At 42.6% G+C, this 25,685-nt stretch overlaps 1 protein-coding gene across 2 annotated transcripts in view; it reads right to left on the bottom strand.

The window, feature by feature from the left end:
* LOC139392515 (copine-8) overlaps positions 1-25,685 on the bottom strand; it is a 129,265-nt gene that overhangs the window by 45,822 nt on the left and 57,758 nt on the right. For both annotated transcript variants that reach the window (XM_071140538.1, XM_071140539.1), the window contains exons 5-6: positions 22,960-22,999; positions 15,196-15,272 (exon numbers count right to left, since the gene is read on the bottom strand). In XM_071140538.1, the coding sequence (XP_070996639.1) occupies positions 15,196-15,272; positions 22,960-22,999 (117 nt within the window). The remainder of the gene's footprint in view (positions 1-15,195; positions 15,273-22,959; positions 23,000-25,685) is intronic.

Raw genomic sequence — 25,685 nt, forward strand, 5'->3', positions numbered from 1 at the left:
TACTCCCCCATTGCTAACTACAAATGATCTAGAACTGGGTTAATAACTCACTAGCAAAGGATATGAACAAATGTGCACACGTCGCTACATGCAGCTCTCGCTTTGATCACAAAACAAGTGCATCTGCTCATGCTGTAAAAACAGTACAGTTCAAAGTGAATGGCACAGGTCCATATACAGTGGGGCCAAAATACCAGCAACAGTGTGTGAAAACCTTGTGAAGACTTACAGAAAACATTTGACCTCTGTCATTGCCAACAAAGGGTATATAACAAAGTATTGAGATAAACTTTTGTTATTGACCAAATACTTATTTTCCACCATCATTTGCAAATACATTCATTAAAAATCCTACAATGTGATTTTCTGGATTTTTTTTCTAATTTTGTCTGTCATAGTTGAAGTGTACCTATGATGAAAATTACAGGCCTCTCATCTTTTTAAGTGGGAGAACTTGCACAATTGGTGGCTGACTAAACACGTTTTTGCCCCACTGTATGCTGCTGCCCTCAGTGGCCACCTGGGCTGGAATAACACATTATTATGGCCTTTCTCTTGCATTTCAAAGATCATACCACAAAAAAAATACCCAAAGAACGGTTGGTTTATTTCTTTGTATTATCTTTTTACCAGATCTATTGTGTTACATTCTCCTACATTATTTTCACATTTCCACAAACTTCAAAGTGTTTCCTTTCAAATAGTACTAAGAATATGCATATCCTTGCTTCTAGGCCTGAGTTACAGGCAGTTAGATGTGTGTATGTCATTTTAGGTGAACTTTGAAAAAAAGGGGCGGATCCTTAAGAGGTTTTAATGGAATATGTGAAAATGAATCATCATAAACACCTTAAGAAGTAAATGCTCTCTGTCACATTCACCTCTCTTCTGCTCATAAACGTATCTTCTTTTCTCATCTCTCTATCCCTCCCCTTCTCTCGCTCTTTCTCCTTTATCTCGCGTTCTCTTTCGTTCTCCTTCACCACCCCCTCCTTGGTCTGTGTGTATTCAGAATCAACACTTCGAAAACTTCTAATCAAGACACATGTATTTGCAATCAGTGTCAGGAGAGAGAGAAGCAGAATCTTAGCAACCTGTGGCGTTACTGGGGGGGGGGGGGGGGTTAGCATACGATGCGCCTGCAATTATCTTCCCCTTCCCCCTTGAAGAGACGAGAGGCCTGAAGGGAATAACAATTATCATTAGACAACACATCCTGAGCCAGGGAAATCAATGTACAGTGTGTATTCTATTCTTTTCACCCCCAGTAGAGATACGCAGGTGAGGCCTTGGAAAGGCTGGCATTTTTAACTGAGCCAGTTAGCCCTATTCAATATTACAAAGTCATATTAACACAGTTGAGCTACTTTCCCTGATTCAGCTCAACACAATGAGGGTCTTATTCTCAGAAGACCAGACCCGGCGACAGGATAAAGTGACTAAGGGGGCAGTTGAAATCGGCAAGGGTAATTATATTGTATTCTGCTTATATCACGCAAACCACAATAAAGTACAAATGCAGAGACTCAGAGGTCAAGATAATTGTGTGCTTTTGAAGTGACAAGATGGCTCGACATCTGTAGCCTACCTCTGCCGCATAAAATAGGGGCCTTCTAGCAGTAGTATGGACAAACATTCAGCAGGAGGAAGACAGGTAGATGCGCAAATAAGTTTTGGATGTATTTACACAGAGCTGGTGTTTCAAAGATGACGGTAATATTTACAAATATACAATACCAGCCAAAAGTTTGGACACACCAACTCATTCCAGGATTTTTCTTTATAGTGACTACATCAAAAACTATGAAATAACACATATGGAATCATGTAGTAATCAAAAAAGTGTTAAACAAATCAAAATATGTTTTATATTTTAGATTCTTCAAAGTAGCCAACCTTTGCCTTGATGACAGCTTCGCACAGTCCTGGCATTCTCTCAACCAGCTTCATGAGGAATGCTTTTCCAACAGTCTTGAAGGAGTTCCCACATACAGTGAGGGAAAAAAGTCTTTCATCCCCTGCTGATTTTGTACATTTGCCCACTGACAAAGAAATGATCAGTCTATAATTTTAATGGTAGGTTTACTTGAACAGTGAGAGACAGAATAACAACAAAAAAATCCAGAAAAACGCATGTCAAAAATAACCACTGCGCCACCCGGGAGGCCAAGTCTCTTCTTCTTATTGATGTCCTTTAGTCATGGTTTCTTTGCAGTAATTTGACCATGAAGGCCTGATTCACGCAGTCTCCTCTGAACAGTTGATGTTGAGATGTGTCTGTTGCTTGAACTCTGAAGCATTTATTTGGGGTGCAATTTCTGAGGCTGGTAACTATCATGAACTTATTCTCAGCAACAGAGGTAACTCTGGGTCTTCCTTTCCTGTGGCGGTCCTCATGAGAACCAGTGACATCATGATGGTTTTTGCTACTGCAGTTCTTGACATTTTCCGTCTTGACTGATCTTCATGTCTTAAAGTAATGATGGACTGTCATTTCTCTCTTTCTCTCTTTACTTATTTGAGCTGTTCTTTCCATAATATGGACTTGGTCTTTTACCAAATAGGGCTATCTTCTATATACCACCCCTACCTTATCACAACACAACTGACTGTCTCAATGCATTAAGAAGGAAAGAAATGCCACAAATTAACTTTTAACAAGGCACAACTGCTAAATGAAATGCATTCCAGGTGATTACCTCGTGATGCTGGTTGAGGGAATGCCAAGTGTGTGCAAAGCTGTCATCAAGGCAAAGGGTGGCTACTCTGAAGAATCTCAAATATAAAAAACGTTTTGATTTATTGAACAATTTTTTGGTTAGTACGTGAATCCATATGTGTTATTTCATAGTTTTGTTATCTTCACTATTATTCTTCAATGTAGAAAATAGTAAAAAATAAAGAAAACCCTTGAATGAGTAGGTGTGTCCAAACGTTTGACTGGCACTGTATGTGTGAAATTTGTTTTGATGTAGAATGGACCATTATCATGCACCTATATCGAAATGGGGCAGCAGGAAAAAATACATGTCATCTATGTACTTAAATAGCGGATGGAGGACGCTTTTCCCGTGGTTCATTTTAATGCCAGCCAGGTAAGCTACCCTCCTGTTGTAAATATAAGCAATGTGCTTAATATTTGGAAAGTTGAGAAATAAATAAATACAGTAGGCATAGCCAATGGAAAGCTGACGGGATCCTCCTCTTTTTAGTAGAGGCCATCACTTTGTTTTCTCAAGTAATTGCATAGCCTACGGAAATGTTGCGCAACATGAGCTCATGAAGTGTTTGATTTAACTTTCGATTACATTTGCATTGATGTCAGAGTGATTAGAGGGACAATAAAGTGCTGACTACCATTGGGCTACTAATGACAGCATCAGAGCTAGAAGAAGCCTAATTACCGTGACTAAACAGTCACATGGAATTTGACTGCCTTCATGACTCGTGACCTCCGGTGTGCGGTAATACGGTCCATGCAACAGCCCTAGTCATACCTAACTTCCCCAGTGCCTTTCCCTAGTCTCAGGACTACCTGGCCTGATGACTCCTTGCTGTCCCCAGTCCATCTGATAATGCTGCTGCTCCAGTTTCAACTGTTCTGCCTGCGGCTATGGAACCTTGACCTGTTCACTGCACGTGCTACCTTGTTTTGAACACCCTCTCTACCGCACCTGCTGTCTCTAACTCTCAATGATCGGCTATGAAAAGCCAACTGACATTTACTCCTGAGGTGCTGACCTGTTGCACCCTCTACAACCACTGTGATTATGATCTGACCCTGTAGGTCATCTATGAACGTTTGAACATCTTGGCCATGTACTGTTATAATTGCCACCCAGCACAGCCAGAAGAGGACTGGCCACCCTTCAGAGCCTGGTTCCTCTCTAGGTTTCTCCCTAGGTTTTGGCCTTTCTAGGGAGTTTTTCCTAGCCACCATGCTTCTACACCTACATTGCTTGCTGTTTGGGGTTTTATGCTGTGTTTCTGTACAGCACTTGTGACATCAGCTGATGCAAAAATGGCTTCATAAATACATTTGATTGACTACACACACAGCGGCACACTCTAGCCATTGTGCTGACACAGCACAGCTGCTAATTTTTTTAGGGGGGGGCACAAACCTGTCTTGTCACTTGTACTTTTTTGCTATTTTTATATAGGTACAAATTTAAACTGAGTCGGCTAAGGTTGGGGGCACAAATTTAAACTGAGGCCCCCTTTCGCCCCCAGGTGGAGCCGGGTACGTTCAACAAATACTCAGGCAGACATTATTTTCTGTCCTCACTACTACTACAACCTCAAACATCTTTCCAAGCACAGTTCCAGCAATGTAGGTATTTTAGTAACAAGGCCAGCAGAGTACAGCTTGGCTTGGCTCAGCAGTTTGAAAAGGGTATTGCTGCGGTCTCTGTCTCTCCATCCTTCTCACAACAGCAGTCTATATTAAAGCCATATAACTTTTCTCTAGTCTCCTACAACCTCATGTCCTGTATTAAATTAATACTACCTTTGCAGGGGAAATAGATTTTATTGATAATATTATGGTAATGGAATGCAAATTGCTCCGGCAGAATTTACTTAACTCAAGAGCTGTTTTCAATTGAACAAAAAACTGAAAAGAGGGGAGCGGTTTGTTAATTGAGGGATAATTTAGTAAAAATAGCTAAAGTATTCACATTTATTCTTGAAATACCTTCAATACACTGTTTGAGTAGTAGATTATTGAGCTTCCTATCCAGGGTGTGTACTTATCCAAGGTTTTACTTTTCACCCATTTATCCCCTCTTTATTTCAAAACTTTATTGACCTGGGAGCACTAGGGCTCCTGTGATTTCATAGGATGAGAACGCTGCTTACCTCCCCCGGAACACTTGAATAGAGAGTTTGGCACCTGTCGGGCTTTTCTCGCTCAGTGTTCCCTCATCATTGAGCTGTAGCCCTCCTCCTTCCCCTTGGACCACTAAGATAGCGTACCTCATCACGCTGATGTCCGGGAGGGCTCTCGCCTGGGCTACGGCAGTATGGGAACAACGGTCAGCCATTTGCTTCAGTCTGGAGGAGTTTGTGGCAGAGGTGAAGAAAGTTTGATGCTCCATCGTCCGGGAGAGAGGCTGCCCGGAAGTTTCTCCAGCAAGACTTCCGCAGTGTGGCAGACTATGCAGTGGATTTCTGCACGTTGGCAGCTGAGAGTGCCTGGAATCCAGGATCGCTGTTCGACATGTTCCTGCACAGAGTATCGGAGGAAGTAAAGGACGAGCTTGCAGCCCGGGAACTACCGACGGCTCTCGACTTGCTCATTGCCTTGACCATTCAGATCGATGTGCGACTACGGGAGCGAAGGAAGGAGAAGAGGTTCGATTTCTCTCGCCCGCCCAAGGCTTCCAACTCGCCTCCGAGACATCCCGGAAGTCCCTGACGGCTCCGTTGCCGAGAGAACCAGAGGCTACCCGAGTTCCCCCGAGAGTCTCCAAAGTCTGCCAATTCACCTCTTCCCGAGCTGATACAACTAGGCAGAGCTAGGCTAGCCCCTGTCCCTAGCCGGACAGCTATACAGGCTTCACACGAAGACTTGCCTGTATTGTGGGACTACTGGTCATTTCGTGGCCACATGTCCACAAAAAAAAAAAAACAGGCTCACCGGTAGGAGCGAGTACTCTGGTGGAACATTTCCTCCCTTTTGGTGGCATACCATGGTTCCTGACGTCTCTGCAGTTGTCGACACATGCACGATCTGTGCGCCGAACACGATTCCCCGGCAAGCTCTGGCTGGTCTCCTTCAACCTCTGCCTGTTCCTCATCGTCCCTGGTCTCACATATCCCTGGACTTTGTCACCGGTCTCTCACCCTTTCTCACTCTCTCTATCAGTGATTATTACTATTAAAGCAAAGTAAACAATCGATAACTGTACATGTACCTAAACAGCTTTGTGCTGTATTATCTAATGCATGCATACAGCATATTTTATTCAGAATTATGATAATTACCTATCCATCAAACATCGACTATGACTGAATCAGAAGTGTGTGTGTCAGATCCCCCCCCCCCCCGCAGCTACTCGCCCAAGCCTCTCCAGGTTCTCCTTTACCCAAATCCAGATAGCAGATGTTCTGAAAGAGCTGCAAAACCTGGACCCGTACAAATCAGCTGGGCTTGACAATCTGGACCCTCTATTCCTGAAACTATCCGCCGCCATTGTCGCAACCCCTATTACCAGCCTGTTCAACCTCTCTTTCATATCGTCTGAGATCCCCAAGGATTGGAAAGCTGCCGCAGTCATCCCCCTCTTCAAAGGGGGCGACACCCTGGACCCAAACTGTTACAGACCAATATCCATCCTGCCCTGCCTATCTAAGGTCTTCGAAAGCCAAGTCAACAAACAGATCACTGACCATCTTGAATCCCACCGTACCTTCTCCGCTGTGCAATCTGGTTTCCGAGCTGGTCACGGGTGTACCTCAGCCACGCTCAAGGTACTAAACGATATCATAACCGCCATCGATAAAAGACAGTACTGTGCAGCCGTCTTCATAGACCTTGCCAAGGCTTTCGACTCTGTCAATCACCGTATTCTTATTGTAGTAGCCTCGGTTTTTCGGATGACTGCCTTGCCTGGTTCACCAATTACTTTGCAGACAGAGTTCAGTGTGTCAAATCGGAGGGCATGCTGTCCGGTCCTCTGGCAGTCTCTATGGGGGTGCCACAGGGTTCAATTCTCGGGCCGACTCTTTTCTCTGTATATATCAATGATGTTTCTCATGCTGCGGGCGATTCCCTGATCCACCTCTACGCAGACGACACCATTCTATATACTTCCGGCCCGTCCTTGGACACTGTGCTATCTAACCTCCAAACGAGCTTCAATGCCATACAGCACTCCTTCCGTGGCCTCCAACTGCTCTTAAACGCTAGTAAAACCAAATGCATGCTTTTCAACCGTTCGCTGCCTGCACCCGCACGCCTGACCAGCATCACCACCCTGGATGGTTCCGACCTTGAATATGTGGACTATAAGTACCTAGGTGTCTGGCTAGACTCTAAACTCTCCTTCCAGCATATCAAACATCTCCAATCGAAAATCAAATCATCGGCTTTCTATTCCGCAACAAAGCCTCCTTCACTCACGCCGCCAAACTTACCCTAGAAAACTGACTATCCTACCGATCCTCGACTTCGGCGATGTCATCTACAAAATTGCAACACTCTACTCAGCAAACTGGATGCAGTTTATCACAGTGCCATCCGTTTTGTCACTAAAGCACCTTATACCACCCACCACTGCGACTTGTATGCTCTAATCGGCTGGCCCTCGCTACATATTCGTCGCCAGACCCACTGGCTCCAGCTCATCTACAAGTCCATGCTAGGTAAAGCTCCGCCTTATCTCAATTCACTGGTTACGATGGCAACACCCATCCGTAGCAAACAATCATCCCTAAAGCCAACACCTCATTTGGCCGCCTTTCGTTCCAATTGGAACGAATTGCAAAAATCACTGAAGTTGGAGACTTTTATCTCCCTCACCAACTTCAAACATCTGCTATCTGAGCAGCTGTAATAGTCTATTGGTAAATAGCCCACCCATTTTCACCTACCTCATCCCCATACTGTTTTTATTTATTTATTTTTCTGCTCTTTTGCACACCAATGCAGTGTTAATCAGTCTTTGCCTTTTGCACACAATGTATATATAGCAAACTTGTTAGCAAATGTGCTGTTCACACTGCTATGCCTTATTTCTCGCAGTTGCAAATTAGAACAGCTGTAGCTTAAGATGACTACGCAAACAATTTGGAATTTCCAACACATTGTTGCTTATAAAAACAAGAAGCAAATGCAGTCAGTCTTTGCTCAACTTTTAGCAAAAGCAAATGTGCCGCTAACCCAGCTGTAAGGGCTCATTGAGATTTTAAAATCTCTTTTTCAAGAGCATCCTGGCCAAGATAGGCAGCACCAAGTCATCACAAACATTACAGACAAACATGAAAAACTACAAGTAATCTAGTAAAAACCATAGAATTCACAAGAGTATAACAAAATCAAAAACAGCCAATTAAAAACATTGACAGGTCAGGGAATCAGCCTCAAGATCATTCATCAGTGATTTAAAAATACCAATCGGGACAAGTTCTTCCAGTTTAAAAGTATTTTGTAAGGCGTTCCAAGACGATGGCGCAGAGTACATAAAAGCACTTTTACCAAATTCAGTTCGGACATTTGGAACAGTTAGCAGGATAAAGTCCAGCGAACGAAGAGAGTACCCACCACATTTCTGAACAATAAAAATGCCCAAATAAAAAGGTAGTAAACCCAAAATGGCTTTGTAAATAAAAGTATACCAGTAACTGAGCCTACGAGTGACTAGGTCCTTCTTCGCAGCACTTGACCATATGACTGGACAATAATCAAGATAAGCTAAAACTAGAGCCTGCAGGACCTGAATATGACTGCACGTCACATATTGTGTGTATTGACATTCATACTGCACTGTACAGCTTTACCTAAGGATTGGGGATCAATGAAATGGTGCATCAGTCTACTCAATACCCAAGATATTTTTTCCCAACGTCCTCAGAGTTATCAGACTCCAAAACATCCATGCAGTATTGTTTTTCCTCTGGAATAGTGTTCAATACACACAGGTTGACAATAAATGTGGCTCAATTCACAGTTGTTTCAGAGTCCCCCAACAAGAGCTACGACGCTAATGTTCTCTGGGTGCCACTGAGTAGACCGATACACCATGTCATTGAGCCACAATCCATAGGTAAGGCTGTACAATGAAATAAGTATGCCCCCAATGCAATTCTAAAGTATAATACATCCAGTGTGATTTCAACAGATTTTGTCAAATTAACAAATTGTCTTTTGTTGATTTTATATAACCACATTCCAACCTCATTTAGCATGATTTATTCAATGATGGCATAATTCTACTATTTGTATTCATTTGCATCACTGAAAATGACATACTTTTATTTTGTAGGCTAGCTGCAAAGTCCACTATTGTGGCTAATCCTTATTGTGGCTAGCTTCACATAGATGGGCCCGACCACATTAATCAAATAAGAACTGTCTTATAAATTAGGGTTATTTTAGATGGTGACACCTAGCTATATAGTTAGCTAGCTAACTATATAGCTACTGAAACAGATGTCGTTTTGCTATGTTTTTGGGGAAGAGCATTGTTTGCATCCATGAGCTAGCTAGCTTTTTTTATGACCAGCACTGTGTGTGTGTGTGTGTAACCTTTATTTAACTTAAGAACAAATTCTTCCTATGGGACTCCCAATCGCGGCCAGATGTGATAGAGCCTGGATTCGAACCAGGGACTGTAGTGACGCATCTTGCACTGAGATGCAGTGCCTTAGACTGCTGCGTCCATGTGTGTGTTAACGATTTAACATGTTTGGGATAGGGGGCAGTATTTTCACATTTGGTGGAAAAGCGTGCCCAGAGTAAACTGCCTGCTACTCAGGCCCAGAAACTAATATATGCATGTTATTAGTAGATTTGGATAGAAAACACTCTGAAGTTTCTAAAACTGTTTGTATGATGTTTGTGAGTATAACAGAACTCATATGGCAGGTGAAAACCTGAGACAAATCCACCAGAAACTGGGAAATCTGAGGTTTGTAGTTTTTAAAATCTTTGCCATTCCAATAGAGTGTAAACATTCATCATTATGGGTCATTATGCAATTCCATAGGCTTCCACTAGATGTCAACAGTCTTTAGAACTTTGTTTGAGGCTTCTACTGTGAAGTGGGGGCGAATGAGAGGGGATTGAGCCAGGTGTCTGGCAGAGTGACACAGGCTCGTGAGGCGCGGTCACGAGAGAGTTAGCTCTTGTTCCATTGCTTTTCTACAGACAATGGAATTCTCCGGTTGGAACATTATTGAAGATTTATGATAAAAACATCCTGAAGATTGATTCTATACTTAGTTTGACAAGTTTCTACGAACTGTAATATAACTTTTTTAACTTTTCGTCAAACGTTCGGCTGGACCTGAACGCGCGTTTGGATTTGTTTACCAAACGCCCTAACAAAAGAAGCAATTTGGACATAAATGATTAACTTTATCGAACAAATCAAACATTTATTGTGGAACTGGGATTCCTGGGAGTGCATTCTATTCTGATGAAGATCATCAAAGGTAAGTGAATATTTATAATGCTATTTCTGACTAATGTTGACTACACAATATGGCAGATATCTTTTTGGCTGCTTTGTTGTCTGAACGCTGTACTCAGATTATTGGTTTATGGTTTGCTTTTTCCGTAACATTTTTTTAAAAATCTGACACCGCGGTTGCATTAAGGAGAAGTATCTCTCTCATTCCATGTATAACACTTGTATTTTTATCAATATTTATGATGAGTATTTCTGTAAATTTATGTGGCTCTCTGCACAATCACAGCATATTTTAGAACTACTGAGCGTAACGCGACAATGTAAAATTAGATTTTTTTGATATAAATATGCACTTTAGCGAACATGCATATATTGTGTAACATGAAGTCCTATGAGTGTCATCTGATTAAGATCATCAAAGGTTAGTGATTCATTTTATCTCTATTTGTGCTTTTTGTGGCTGGAAAAATGGCTGTGTTTTTCTGTGACTTGGTGGTGACCTAACATAATCGTTTGTGGTGCTTTCGCTGTAAAGCATTTTTGAAATCAGACACTGTTGCTGGATTAATGAGAATTTTATCTTGAAAATGGTGTAAAATGCTTGTATGCTTGAGGAATTTTAATTATGAGATTTTTGTTGTTTTGAATTTTGCGCCCTGCACTTTCTCTGGCTGTTGGCGAGGTGGGACGCTACCGTCCCACATATCCCAGATAGGTTAACAGTTCTAACAGACAGTTTCTTAACAGGTGCATGTTTATCAATATTTGGAAGAAGCAATTTCATAAATCATCAAGTTCAGCGTCTGGATGCTCCTCATTAATCACATCAGACCAACAAATATTTTTAACATCATCCACATAAGAGTCACAGCCAAATCTTTTATATGATTTCTTATACACTATTTTAGGCCAGCTTTTGGAACCTTGGCTTTCCTGGATATAGCCAATGGTGTATCAGTGAGTATCCAATGGCTACGGATACAGCTTTAGAACAAAGTTTTAAAGTATTGAAATGATGATCAATACATGTGGATGATCTTGTTCTTGTAGTGTTTGTAAACACCCTGGTAGGTTGATTAATAGCCTGAACCATATTACAGACACTGGTTACCGTTATAAGCTTCCTCGAGCAGGCAGCTTGAAGAAAACCAGTCAATATTCAGTTCCCCAAGAAAGAAGACCTCTCTGTTTATATCACATACCATCAAGCATTTCATTCACATTATCTAGATACTGACTGTTAGCACTTGGTGGTCTAGAACAACACCATAAAAGAATAGCTCTGAATTAAAAAAGTTAACTCATTACTGATAAGGGATAATGCGTAAATAAGAACATTTCGACAGAGGGATTTACTGAAAGTGTTTTGCACTGTTGAAAGGTCTCTGAAAGGGCCAATACAACACAGTATCTACAAGTTTACTGAAATGACTATCACCATGGTGATTGCTATCCAAGAGGTGACAGGGGAATGTGTGTGTGTGCATGTGTATGTGTGTGTGTGTGTGTCAGCTTACGTACAACCTCTCCTCCCCCACCTGTAAAATGAAGTTAATGCTATGTTGTAATAATTATAGTATTTTTATTGTATTACTAATAATAACACGTATGTTACAGGCATGTGTGTGTATGTGTGTGTTCATGTGAGCATGCATGCGTGTGTGGTTTGAAATGAGACCAAGAGTAGCACTCTGATGTGAGCAGGCCGTGCGGTGAAGAGTGTGGAGCACCCACAGGGGGTTGCCAGATTGGCCTTTGTTAATTATTTTAATTCCATCTCATCACAGCTCTCTTCAACTGGCAAATCCTATTATAAAGACATACCCATTTGAAGAGATGCCAAGAAATTGCTTTCAGGCAGCTGATCTGAGCTTGAAGCAAGAGGATAGATTCTTCAAAAGTGCATGTGATGTTTTGAAAGCGAGACTAAAGAAATGCACAATACATGAAGTTTGTACACGTGTGTGTGTGTGTGTGTGTGTGTGTGTATGTGTGCCAGGCGCAGAACTTGCGGGGTGTGTGGGGGGGTCATAACCCTCCCATTATTTGAAACTGCCCCCCCCAAATAAAATACTATGAAGAATCTGATGTATTGGAAATAATTGATCATTAGAATGCATTCGTCAAAAGCCACAAAATACACTTGAATGGATTTCTGCAAATATGTAAACACCATGGGAGTTGGCTACTTCCAGACACAATTCAGAGAACACCTCATTCTGGCCATTCTACTCGCCGTAGCAGAGCTGGTTAAGCTGTTTACATGTTACCGAGAGCGTTCTCGACTAACTATTACTTTTTTTTGCCTACGTTTACTGACACCGGTCATATTTGTCGGGTGTTGCGTGTTTGTAAATTCATCAGCTGTTCTGCGCTCTGGCACACTCAGACAAGATTGCTCTGAAATCTGAGTAGATAGCCATAGTGAATTTGCGAATGCAAAGGGTATGCTAACTGGATAACAGTCGTTCAAGTTCTTGCTAGATAACCAAATGACACCTGCATCTCTAGCTGTTTATAGCCACTGAAAAATATTATGAGGGGAAAAAGATTAGTCATTCACCCACTCCTCCAATGGCATGACACGGCATCCTCCTGGCAGCTAGCTAGCTAATGTTAGGCTCCGTGTTTCTAGCTTGCTACGTACACAGATACACTAGCCTATTAGCCACGTTATGACTTACGTGATCCTCGCCCTTTATAGTTTGATTGTATTGACATTCCCAGCCTTAGTTACATTCGTCAGTTTTTGTCCAGAATATTGAGTCATTGAAATTGAAACAGTGCATCTCGAATGGAGATGAACTCTTTCAGATTTTTTTACTGATATTATGATTGTCTGTTTGTTTCATATCTGCAAAGTAGTTAAACACTGTCAGTTCCACTTTAAACTTTAGGTCACCAGTTACTCTGTGTGCTAAACCTAAAATGTTTTTTCAAATGGGAAGTAATAGTTGTACACTTCGATTGGGAAATGCTTAATGGTTGGCTAATTATGTCTCAGTGTATAGACTGCTTATCCTTTAAAATCATGCTGTGTGCGACTGCTGTCTTTGCCAAAAAAGTTCCCAGAACAGCCCGCCCAGCGAAGGAAAGGAACCCTGTGTGAAAAATGAAATTTGAGTTATTATAGTAAAAAGGCACAAACTTGATGCTCTAAGTCCACAACAATGCTTAAACCATATCAATCTGATTGGGTGAGCTTGTCAGGGCCTGGCTCCCCATTGCTAGACAACTATTTCCAGGTCTTGCCATAGATTTTCAAGCAGCGTTAAGTCAAAAGTGTAATTCAGCCACTCAGGAAAATACTATCTTCTTGTTAAGCAACTCCAGTGTAGATTTGGCCTTGTGTTTTTTTGTAGGTTATTGTCCTGCTGAAACCTGAATTCATCTGGTGGACAGCAGACTGAACCAGGTTTTCCTCTAGGATTTTGCCTTTGCTTAGCGCCATTACTTTTGGTTTTTTATCCTGAAAAATGCTTGTAACGATTACAAGCATACCCATAACATGATACAGCCACCACTATGCTTAAAAATATGGAGAGTGGTACTCAGTAATGTGTTGTATTGGAGTACAAACATAAGACTTTGTAATCCGGACAAAAAGTGAATTGCTTTGCCACATTTTTGAAGTATTACTTTAGTGCCTTATTGCAAACAGGATGCATGTTTGGGAATATTTTTATTCTGTACAGGCTTCCTTCTCTTCACTCTATCAATTAGGTTAGTATTGTGGAGTAACTACAATGTTGAGCCATTCTCAGTTTTGTTTTATCACAGCCATTAAACTTTGTTTTAAAGTCACACCATTGGTGAAATCCCTGAGAGGTTTCCTTCCTCTACGGCAACTGAGTTAGAAAGGATGCCTGCACCTTTGTAGTGACTGGGCGTACTGATACACCATCCAAAGTCTAATAAATAACTTCACCATGCTCAAAGGGATATTGAATGTCTGCTTTATTTTTTACCCATCTACCAATAGTTGCCCTTCTTTGTGAGGCATTGGAAAACCTCCCTGGTCTTTGTGGTGTAATCTGTTTGAAATTCACTGCTCGACTGAGGGACCTTACAGATAATTGTATGTGTGGGGGTACAGAGATGAGGTAGCCATTCAGAAATCATGCTAAACACTATTACTGCACACAGTCCAAGCAACTTCCTATGTGACTTGTTAAGCACATTTTTACTCCTGAACATATTTAGGCTTGCATAACAAAGGGATTGAATACTTACTGACTCGAGACATTTCAGCTTTTCATTTTTAATTCACTTGTAAACATTTCTAAAAACATAATTCCCCTTTGACATTAAGGGGTGTTGTGTGTAGGCCATTGTCACACAATCTCAATTGAACCCATTTTAAATTCAGGCTGTAACACAACAAAATGTGGAAAAGGTCAAGGGGTATGAACACTTTCTGAAGGCACTGTATACATGGGAGAAAGTGTGTTAATTTGTATTTTTGTCTTCAGGTCATGACAATGAACTGAGATGTGTCAATAATAATACACATTTCATGGACATCCCACACGGTCTTGTGTCTGGTGTGTCCAAGACTGAGATGTCCACAATAAATATGCGCAAGTGATTGTGTGTGTGTGTGGATGTACATATGTCAGAGTAAATGCCAGGTGAGTGACAGCCATGAGAAGTAGATCAGGGGTCAGGGTTAAAGTGATGATATAAAAATGGTAAACCAGTTATAATTGTGTGTGTTGTGTAAATTCTATAATGGTCAGGTGAGGGAATACCATAAGAACTGGGTCAGGGTTAGCCTGCATATAGAATCGTTTGTATTTTGTTGACAATTACGCCATTTAGCAGACATTTTTATCCAAAGCGACTTACAGTCATGTATGTATTATACCTTTAACATACAGTTGGTCGCGAGAAAATAAACCCACTCTCCTGGTGCCATGCTCTACCTACTGTCTATGGGTTTGAGATGTGAGCGTAGTGATGTTGTATAGCATGGAGGCTGGAGGTTAGATTGAAGCTGTATAATAGGGGTCAGAGGTTAGAGTTAATTGGTATAAAATGGAGGAACCGAGTTACTTACACGAGAGGTTTCTTCATGCGGCTGCCCAGCGATCCCACCACCTCTCCCAACGTACAGAACGCCTGGCCAAGGAAGTCCTACAGAAAATAGAGACATACGAGTTTATATATGTGGACACATTCTGGTGAAGTGGAAGATATAGGAGAGACACACACACACACGCACGCGCACATGCATGGGTGCACACATCCACACAAACCACACACAGCGGACTCCCATCCAATAGTGCGCATAGAATACTCTTTATGAAACATGACATGTGATTCATTGTATTAATGTCAATGTTGGGGGGTGGAGGGAGGGAGAACACTTGTGATTCTTTTAGCCAGTGTCTGGAAAAACACCAACAATGGAATCTCACTGTAGTCTCCTCTGACCACAATGTCTACTATAATTAGTGTGTGCTGTATAATCCCTACACACTTTATAGCCCAGTTATTTCCAGCGTGCTCCAGCAGCAAGACCTGGGTCAAAATACTATTTTAAATATTTTAAGCATTTGCTCTAGCCTGCCTGGGTTAGCAAATGATCAGTTTTAGGACTATTCTATTGATTCCATTTAGCCAAGGAAACTCAATCAAGCCTAGACAAAGTATTTGTCTATCTGCCTCTCACATGTTAACACTGTAAAAGGTTTATCTCCAGTGGATTTCTCCAGAGGGATGGCCAGGGCTGGCTAAGCAGCCTCTAAAAACGGCCAAGTGTGTAATTCCCAGTCGGAGATTATTGATTTCATCCCGTTTTTATGCCTGATCGGGGATGGAAGGAGAGAGCGAGGGAGCGGGGGCAGAGGGAAGGATAGAGAATTATGTTGCGTCCAGAGTGAACGTCTGTGAAATTGGGGGAGACAGTTCCACAATGGAGGACCAGTGAGAAAAGCCTGGTGACTAAGTGTGTGTGTGTGTGTGTGTGTGTGTGTGTGTGTGTGTGTGTGTGTGTGTGTGTGTGTGTGTGTGCGCTAGGGTCCCTGGTTGTAACTGCAGCGTTTAATGCAACGTGTTTTAAACAAACAGGACAGGCAGTGGATATGGGCTTTAATATAGCGTTGCTATAGTACCAACACCAACAGGTAGAGGAGCATCTCTTGTACTCCCCACACTGAATTGTGTTTGCTATCCACCAAATCATTGCGGAAAAATTGCATTTCTTTTCCATGACTGCATACTATTGATGGCAAAGGTGATTGGACCACATCACAGTGACCACTCCCCCTTTTATCCTTTCACCATGGAAAATATTACACACTGCTCACTATGTGCACATTGTTAGAATACGAGTCTAAAACATTACCCAACAGATTATCAGCCACATTAGTCAGATCATGGTAAAATACAGCTTTGCATGACACATGTCATGTGACAAGCCAACATCTGAAGCCTGTCCAAATAACAGAAAAGGTATCCCTTAAGGTCAAACATGTAATAACTCATTCTCATGTTCTCATGGTTTGTTTCTCTAATGACCTTTATCCTTAAGCGGTTGTTTGTCAAACAAAGTCTAACCGGAACATGTGATTTCCCTGCAATGTGGGCAGACTAGTTTTCCCAATTTGCCCCAGCAAACACAGGAGAGAGCAAATGGTGAAATGTGACTAAGATAAGATAGGACAGGGAAAGCAATGCTATATGAATCTAGTCAATCCTAGTGTAAAGTGATAGGAGGAACATGAACATTTTGCTAATAGCAGGCTGAGCTTATGGTAGCCCGGGTATCCTGGAAGGATATTGACCTCATTCTGTCAGTAGAGGACGCCTGGTTATTCTTTAAAAAGTGCTTTCCTCACCATCTTAAATAAGCATGCCTCATTCAAAAAATGTAGAACCAGGAACAGATATAGCCCTTGGTTCTCTCCAGACCGGACTGCCCTTGACCAGCACAAAAACATCCTGTGGTGTACTGCATTAGCATCGAATAGTCCCCGCAATATGCAACTTTTCAGGGAAGTTAGGGACCAATATACACAGGCAGTTAGGAAAGCAAAGGCTAGCTTTTTCAAATCAGAAATTTACATCCAGTAGCACAAACTCCCAAAATTTCTGGGACACTGTAAAGTCCATGGAGAATATGAGAACCTCCTCCCAGCTGCCCACTGCACTGAGGCTAGGAAACACTGTCCCCACTGATAAATCCACGATAATTGAGAATTTCAAGAAGCATTTTTTCACGGCTGGCCATGCTTTTCACCTGGCTACCCCTAAACCTGTCGACAGCCCTGCACCTCCCACAGCAACTTGCCCAAGCCTCCCCATTTCTCCTTCACCCAAATCCAGATAGCTGATGTTCCCGAAAGAGCTGCAAAATCTGGACCCCTATAAAATCTGGACTCTCTCTAAAATGATCAGCCGAAATTGTTGTAACCCCTATTACTAGCCTGTTCAACCTCTCTTTCGTATCTTCTGAGATACGCAAAGATTGTAAAGCTGCCGTGGTCTTCCCCCTCTTCAAAGGGGGTGACACTCTAGACCCAAACTGTTACAGACCTATATCTATCCTACCCTGTCTTTCTAAAGGTCTTCAAAAGCCAAGTTAACAAACAGATCACTGACCATTTCGAATCCCACTGTACATTTTCCGCTATGCAATCTGGTTTCCAAGCTGGTCATGGGTGCACCTCAGCCACAAGGTCCTAAACGATATCATAACCACCATTGATAAGAGACAATACTGTGCAGCTGTATTCATCGACCTGGCCAAGGCTTTCGACTCTGTCAATCACCACATTCTTATCAGTAGACTCAAGAGCCTTGGTTTCTCAAATGACTGCCTCGCCTGTTTCACCAACTACTTCTCAGACAGAGTGCAGTGTGTCTGTTGTCTGGACCTCTGGCAGTCTCTATGGGGGTGCCACAGGGTTAAATTCTCGGGCCGACTCTTTCCTCTATATACATTAATGATGTCGATCTTGCTGCTGGTGATTCTCTGATCCACCTCTACGCAGATGACACCATTCTGTATACTTCTGGCCCTTCTTTGGACACGGTGTTAACTAACCTCTAGACAAGCTTCAATGCCATACAACTCTCCTTCCGTGGCCTCCAACTGCTCTTAAATGCAAGTAAAACTAAATGCATGCTCTTCAACCGATCGCTGCCTGCACCTGCTCGCCCATTCAGCATCACTACTCTGAACGGTTCTGACTTAGAACATGTGGACAACTACAAATACCTAGGTGTCTGGTTAGACTGTAAACTCCTTCCAGAGAGCTTCCACATGAAACATCTACAATCCAAAATGAAATCTAGAATCTAATTCCTATTTCTCAACAAAGCATCCTTCACTCATGCTGCCAAACATACCCTCGTACAATTGCCAATCCTGGACTTCGGCGATGTCATTTACAAAATAGCCTCCAACACTCTACACAGCAAATTGGATGCAGTCTATCACAGTGCCATCCATTTGTCACCAAAGCCCCATATACTACCCACCCCTGTGACCTGTATGCTCCAGGTCATCTATAAGTCTTTGCTAGGTAAAGCCCCGCCTTATCACAGCTCACTGGTCACCATAGCAGCACCCACCTGTAGCACGCGCTCCAGCAGGTATATTTCACTGGTCACCCCCAAAGCCAATTACTCTTTGGCCGCCTTTCCTTCCAGTTCTCTGCTGCCAATGACTGGAATGAATTGCAAAAATCACTGAAGCTGGAGACTCATATCTCCCTCACTAACTTTAAGCACCAGTTGTCAAAGCAGCTCACACATCATTGCACCTGTACATAGCCCATCTGTAAACAGCCCATCCAACTACCTCATCCCCATACTGTTAATAATTTTTAAAAAACAATCTTTGCTCCTTTGCACCACAGTATTTCTACTTGCACATTCATCTTCTGCACATCTATCACTCCAGTGTTTAATTGCTAAATTGTAAATATTTCACCACTATGGCCGATTTATTGCCTTACCTCCCTTATCTTACCTCATTTGCACACACAGTATATAGATTTGTTCTATTGTGTTATTGACTGTATGTTTGTTTATTCCATGTGTAACTCTGTTGTTTGTGTCGCACTGCTTTGCTTTATCTTGGCCAGGTCGCAGTTGTAAATGAGAACATGTTCTCAACTGGCCTACCTGGTTAAATAAAGGTGAAATAAAATAAAAATGGTGATCATTAGGTAAGATAATGGCAGGATAATGTAGGAGAATATTGGGATAACGCTTTCAGTCCAGTGAGTCCAATGTAATCATTGTCCTTCGAGACCATACTTAGCAATATTAGGTGGTTTAGAAAGGCAGCATCACAAATCCTGATTGGTATGGATGGTTTTCTGAAGGGTTATGTCATTCCACAAACTCTCAAATTAACCTTTGGACATGTCCCCTCTACTGCCAACTCACCACAACTGAACTCATTCTGACAATCACCATTCCTCTCCCTTCCTCAGCTATAAATGTAGTTTGTTCCCATTTACATGTGTCCTTTTGTTGTGCGCACTTGAGTTTAAATAAGTGCCTTATCATGTGTTATTTAAGTAATAAGGCCAGAAGCGGTGTGGTATATGGCCAATATACCCCAGCTAAGGGCTGTTCTTACGCATCACGCAACGCGGAGTGCCTGGATACAGCCATCAGCCGTGGTATATTGGTCATATCACAAAACCCAGAGGTGCCTTATTGCTATTAGAAACTGTTTACCAACGTAATTAGAGCAGTAAAAATAAGTGTTTTGTCATACCCGTGGTATACGGTCTGATATACCACAGCTGTCAGCCAATCAGCATTCAGGGCTCGAACCACCCAGCTTATAATGGAAATTATATCATGCTAACTTTACCAACTTCCTAGCATGTATATCTAACTATACATCTATCCTTCTACACTATATATACAGAAGTACACTACATGACAAAAAGTATGTGGACACATGCTCATCGAACATCCCATTCCAAAATCATGGGCATTATTATGTAGTTGGTCCCCCTTTGCTGCTACAACAGCCTCTACTCTTCTGGGAAGGTTTTCCACTAGATATTGGAACATTGCTGTGGGGACTTGCTTCCATTAAGCCACAATGTTGAGCGATTAGGCCTGGCTCAAAGTCGGCGTTCCAATTCATCCCAAAGGTGTCCGACAATGCCCCCTGTGCAGGCCAGTCGAGGTCCTCCACACCGATATCAACAACCCATTTCTGTATGGACCTCACTTTGTGCACGGGGGCATTGTCATGCTGAAACAGAGAAGGGCTTTCCCCAAACTGGTGCCACAAATTTCAAAGCACAGAATATTCTAGAATGTCATTGTATGCTGTAGATTTCCCTTCACTAAACTTTACAGTTAGCACTATGTATTGGGGCAGGTAGCGTTCTCCTGGTATCCGCCAAACCCAGATACGTCCATTAGACTGCCAGAGAACACATTTCCACTGCTCCAGAGTCCAATGGTGCCTAGCTTTACACTACTCCAGTCGATGCTTGGCATTGCGCACGGTGATCTTAGGCTTGTGGGCGGCTGCTCGGCCATGGAAACCATTTCATGAAGCTCCCGACGAACAGTTATTGTACTGATGTTGTTTCAGAGGCCGTTTGGAAATCGGAAGTGAGTGTTGCAACCGAGGACAGATGATTTTTTTGCGCTTCGGCACTCGGCGGTCTATGGACATTGCATGGCTGTGTGCATGGCTGTTTGGTCAGATAATGCAGATGCTAAGCTACAGGAATGTTTTTCTAGCACAGACTGGAATATGTTCTGGGATTCATCCGATGGCATTGAGGAGTATACGACGAGTCACCGACTTCATCAATAAGTGCATCGATGACGTTGTCCCCACAGCGACCGTACGTACATACCCAAACCAGAAACCATGGATTACAGGCAACATCTGCACTGAGCTAAAAGGTAGAGCAGCCTCTTTCAAGGAGCGGGACACTAACCCAGACACCCTTAAGAATTCCCACTATGCCCTCCGGCAAACCATCAAAGAGGCAACGAGTCAATAGAGGACCAAGATTGAATCCTACTACACTGGCTCTGACGCTCGTCAGATGTGGCTATTACGGACTACAAAAGGAAAACCCAACAGCGAGCTGCCCAGTGACATGAGACTACCAGACGAGGTAAATTAATTCTATGCAAGCAACACGGAAGCATGCATGAGAGCACCAGCTGTTCCGGACGACTGTGTGATCACGCTCTCTGTAGCCGATATGAGTAAGACCTTTAAACAGGTCGATATTAAAAAGGTCACAGGGCCAGACGGATTACCAGGACGTGTCCTCCGAGCATGCGCTGACCAACTGGCAAGTGTCTTCACTGACATATTCAACCTGTCCCTGACTGAATCTGTAATATCTACATGTTTTAAGCAGACCACCATAGTCCCTGTTCCAAAGAACACTAAGGTAACCTGCCTAAATGACTACCGACCTGTTGCACTCACGTCTGTAGCCATGCAGTGCTTTGAAAGGCTGGTCATGGCTCACATCAATACCATAATCTCAGAAACCCTGGACCCACTCCAATATGCATATCGCCCCAACAGATCCACAGATGACGCAATCTCTATTGCACAACACAGCTCCCTTTCCTGGACAAAATTAATACCTATGAGAATGCTGTTCATTGACTACAGCTCAGCATTCAACAGCATAGTGCCCTCAAAGCTCATCACTAATCTAAGGACCCTGGGACTAAACACCTCCCTCTGCAACTGAATCCTGGACAACACATCTGGCAACCTGATCCTCAACATGGGAGCCCCTCGGGGGTGCGTGCTTAGTCCCCTCCTTTCATGACTCCAACACCATCATTAAGTTTGCTGACCACACAACGGTGGTAGGCCTGATGACCAACAATGATGAGAAAGCCTATAGGGAGGAGGTCAGAGACCTGGCAGTGTGGTGCCTCGAGTCTTCTTGTGTATGATGCTACAAGCTTGGCACACCTGTTTTTGGGAAGATACTCTCATTCTTCTCTGCAAATCCTCTCAAGCTATGTCAGGTTGGATGGGGAGCGTCAGGTGTGTTAGAGTTGGGCTGGTATGAAAGCCTGCACACATGCGACTCTTGCTCTAGGACTATTTCCATTCAACTTATTTTAATTAAATCTCGGAACAGGTGTCCAAGGCAAAAGTACAGAATTCAAACTACTTGGGGGGAGCTAGCAGACAGAGACACATTAGTGGAACAGAATGGTGTGCAGAAGAGAGAATGGGACCACATGAATGAGCAATTCCCCGAGCGTGTGACAGGCACAGATAGGGTCCTCGTGGTGAGACTGCAGTGGGTAATATGCCTCTCTTATTCTCGATTTTATAAGACAGATAAGATCAAAATAGATCCCACCGGGACGTGTGTGTGCCTGCATGCCTGCCTACCGGTTTCTGTCTATCTAAATGTAAATCAAAATAATATCATTATAAAAGAAGAATCAGGGTTTATTGTGTGTCAACAAAGACAGACTGATGGCATTCTTACATGAAATTACTGTTTTTGTTCACAGCGATGACAATAGACAGGCGAGGGGCAGGGAAGGAATAGAACACAGTGCATCACATGGAACTGAGAGCGAGTGAGTGCGTGAGAGTGAGTGCGTGAGAGAGAGTGAGTGCGTGAGAGAGAGTGAGCGTACAGTTATGCTAAAGCACACTGGCTGCCCAGGGGAGGTAACCCCACTATGAAATACTAAACCCAGTCATTACAGAACAGAGATTGACTGCTGTAGTAAGGGGGTGCTAATGACAATAGGATGAACCCCCAAGGTGTGTGCACACACACACACACACACACACACACACACACACAGGGAAAGAAGAGAGACTTACATGTTTCGACAGGTTGGCGCTCTTTGAGTCGACGTCGTACCTGGAGAAGAGAAACACACACCGTTTAATGTGGCATGGAGATGACAGCAGTACAGCTAGGAGCAGCAGGTGATCTATAGAATGGGACAGTCAGACCGCTCAGTAAATGTATAAAGCAATGATGACACACAGACTATTATTAACTCTTCTTGTGCTTTTCAATGATTTTATAGTATCCTGAAATGTCGAAGCGGTTGACTCCCTGGCCGTTTTAGTGTTTGTGCGTGTGCTTGTATCCTTGTACCAATACGGGTGTCTATCTGTGTCTGTGTGAGCCAGTTCGGGAAGGGGGTTCTTGTCCAACAGGGCTGCAATCAGCTGCAGTAATTTCACAGTCCAGTTCATGCTACACAGCTCCCAAAAATAGGCGTCTATTTTTTTAGGTAATATTTGAAAGCTATTTTATGGAGACTGAGCCTCACGTAGTTGAGAGGAAAACACTGGTACAAAGACCCACTACAGTAGCCCCAGTGGTTTTTCTGACAGAGAGAACCACTACATTTAAATCGAAACAAACCACCAAGGAGAACGGACCAGTGCTCGTCGGCCTCTGGTTAAAGATGGTCTACAGTTGTTTCCCCTACATGCTAAATCGTGGCAGTAAAACATTGGTTTTATATAAAACCATATATAAATGTAGAAAAGAAAATGGAGCACTGTATTTTTTAAAAAGAAGATCACATTTGAGAACTAACAATCACCAAAATGAAAACTAGACTCAGGGAGAATCTAAAATTCATGGCATGTAGCCCCCATTGATTATGTTAGTCATTTAGATTTACAGGAAATTATAATTACAGGAAATGTGCTTTTAACAACAATGGTCCCGTCACTTGTTTTGTTATACAGCTGAGCCTATTGAAACATTGACCATTGAATAGCTTTCCATATCCCTCACTGGAGCTTTAACGACAAGGATGAGCAACACTGCCATACGTCGTCAGCCATAGAACATATTACATATTAGAACAATAATATGTAATAGAACAATAATCACATATTGGAACACCACCTCCCCACGATCACATAGGCCAGAAATAGACATCATTCTGTTGACAGAAAACAGTATGTGTGCCCGAGGGGAAATGGTGTATTCAAACAGGCCAGTGTTTTCATCCACTATCATCTATGTCCATGTTGTCTCTAGAGGATGGCCTTACTCAATTACACACATCAAACAACCAATAGGCTCGGATTCTGTTGATGGGAGATGAGAGGGAATATCTTTCTCCGTGTGATACTCGTGGGTCTCTGGGCTCTAGTCCTGTGCCAGCCTCCCCTAACACACACAGACACACTCTCCCCGTCTAGCAAGCAGGACAGATTATGTGGCATACTGCCACTGTCAGGGAGATGGGATGGTGAATTGTCAGAATGAGCTCTGGGATGTTTGTTGTGTAACTCACAAGGCACTGGAGGCACAGCAGCTCTGATGTTCTATTCCATTGAACAGATCACTTACATTCATGAAAACAGAATTTATTGAGACACACACCACCACAAGGCAAGTGTATTGCCTTTATTCAGCTGCCAAAACTGTCCCACAACACCTAAATCACACACACAAACACAGACTACCACGTGTGTGCGTGCGCATATTTGTGTACATTGTTTCTCCGTGATGTACAGTATGTGTGTGTGCGTGTTTGCGTGTGTGCGGGTGTGCGCAGGGCTGTTGCCGTATTACCTCCACACTGGCAGTCATGAGTCATGACCGCAGTTTTATTCTATGTGACTGCGAAGTCACGGTAATCTGCTTTTATTTACTCTGGACATGCGTTGGTAGTACCCGACTGCCTAACGACCATCGGGTCTCTAATGGGCTGGTACTCAGGGCTCCATTGTCCCTCTAATCACTCTGACATCAACGCAAATGCTATGGAAAATCAAATCAAACGCATCATTAAAACAGTATGTGCTTTTAAAAAAAACTCATCTCCCTGTGATGATCAATTTGAAATGATCAACAAGAAAGAAGATCAACAACAGATTGAAACTGAGTGGAAAACATGTTTGTTGTTTCAAAGCCTTTTCTAAAAGGTGATGATTCATTCAAAATAACCATAAGCATATTACAGCTTATGCATCTGCATAGGCCTATACTGCATATGAGCCCAAGCCGTTATACAATACATAGCCTACCGCATATTACACACAGCAAAAAAGAACACAAGGACTCCCCTTAACACATACGCTTTTCCTCTCTCACTCACACTCCATTTACACTCCCTCCACCTGGCTGAATTACATTAGGGCTCCCTAGTCTATTTATAGCCCGTTGTGTAGTCCTGCCTCACCGACTCTGTATGTGTATATATATATACAGTGCCTTGCGAAAGTATTCTGCCCCCTTGAACTTTGCGACCTTTTGCCACATTTCAGGCTTCAAACATAAAGATATAAAACTGTATTTTTTTGTGAAGAATCAACAACAAGTGGGACACAATCATGAAGTGGAACGACATTTATTGGATATTTCAAACTTTTTTAACAAATCAAAAACTGAAAAATTGGGCGTGCAAAATTATTCAGCCCCCTTAAGTTAATACTTTGTAGCGCCACCTTTTGCTGCAATTACAGCTGTAAGTCGCTTGGGGTATGTCTCTATCAGTTTTGCACATCGAGAGACTGAAATTTTTTCCCATTCCTCCTTGCAAAACAGCTCGAGCTCAGTGAGGTTGGATGGA

The sequence above is a fragment of the Oncorhynchus clarkii genome, chromosome 33 (assembly GCF_045791955.1).
Source record: "Oncorhynchus clarkii lewisi isolate Uvic-CL-2024 chromosome 33, UVic_Ocla_1.0, whole genome shotgun sequence".
In the NCBI taxonomy this organism is placed as follows: Eukaryota; Metazoa; Chordata; class Actinopteri; order Salmoniformes; family Salmonidae; genus Oncorhynchus; species Oncorhynchus clarkii.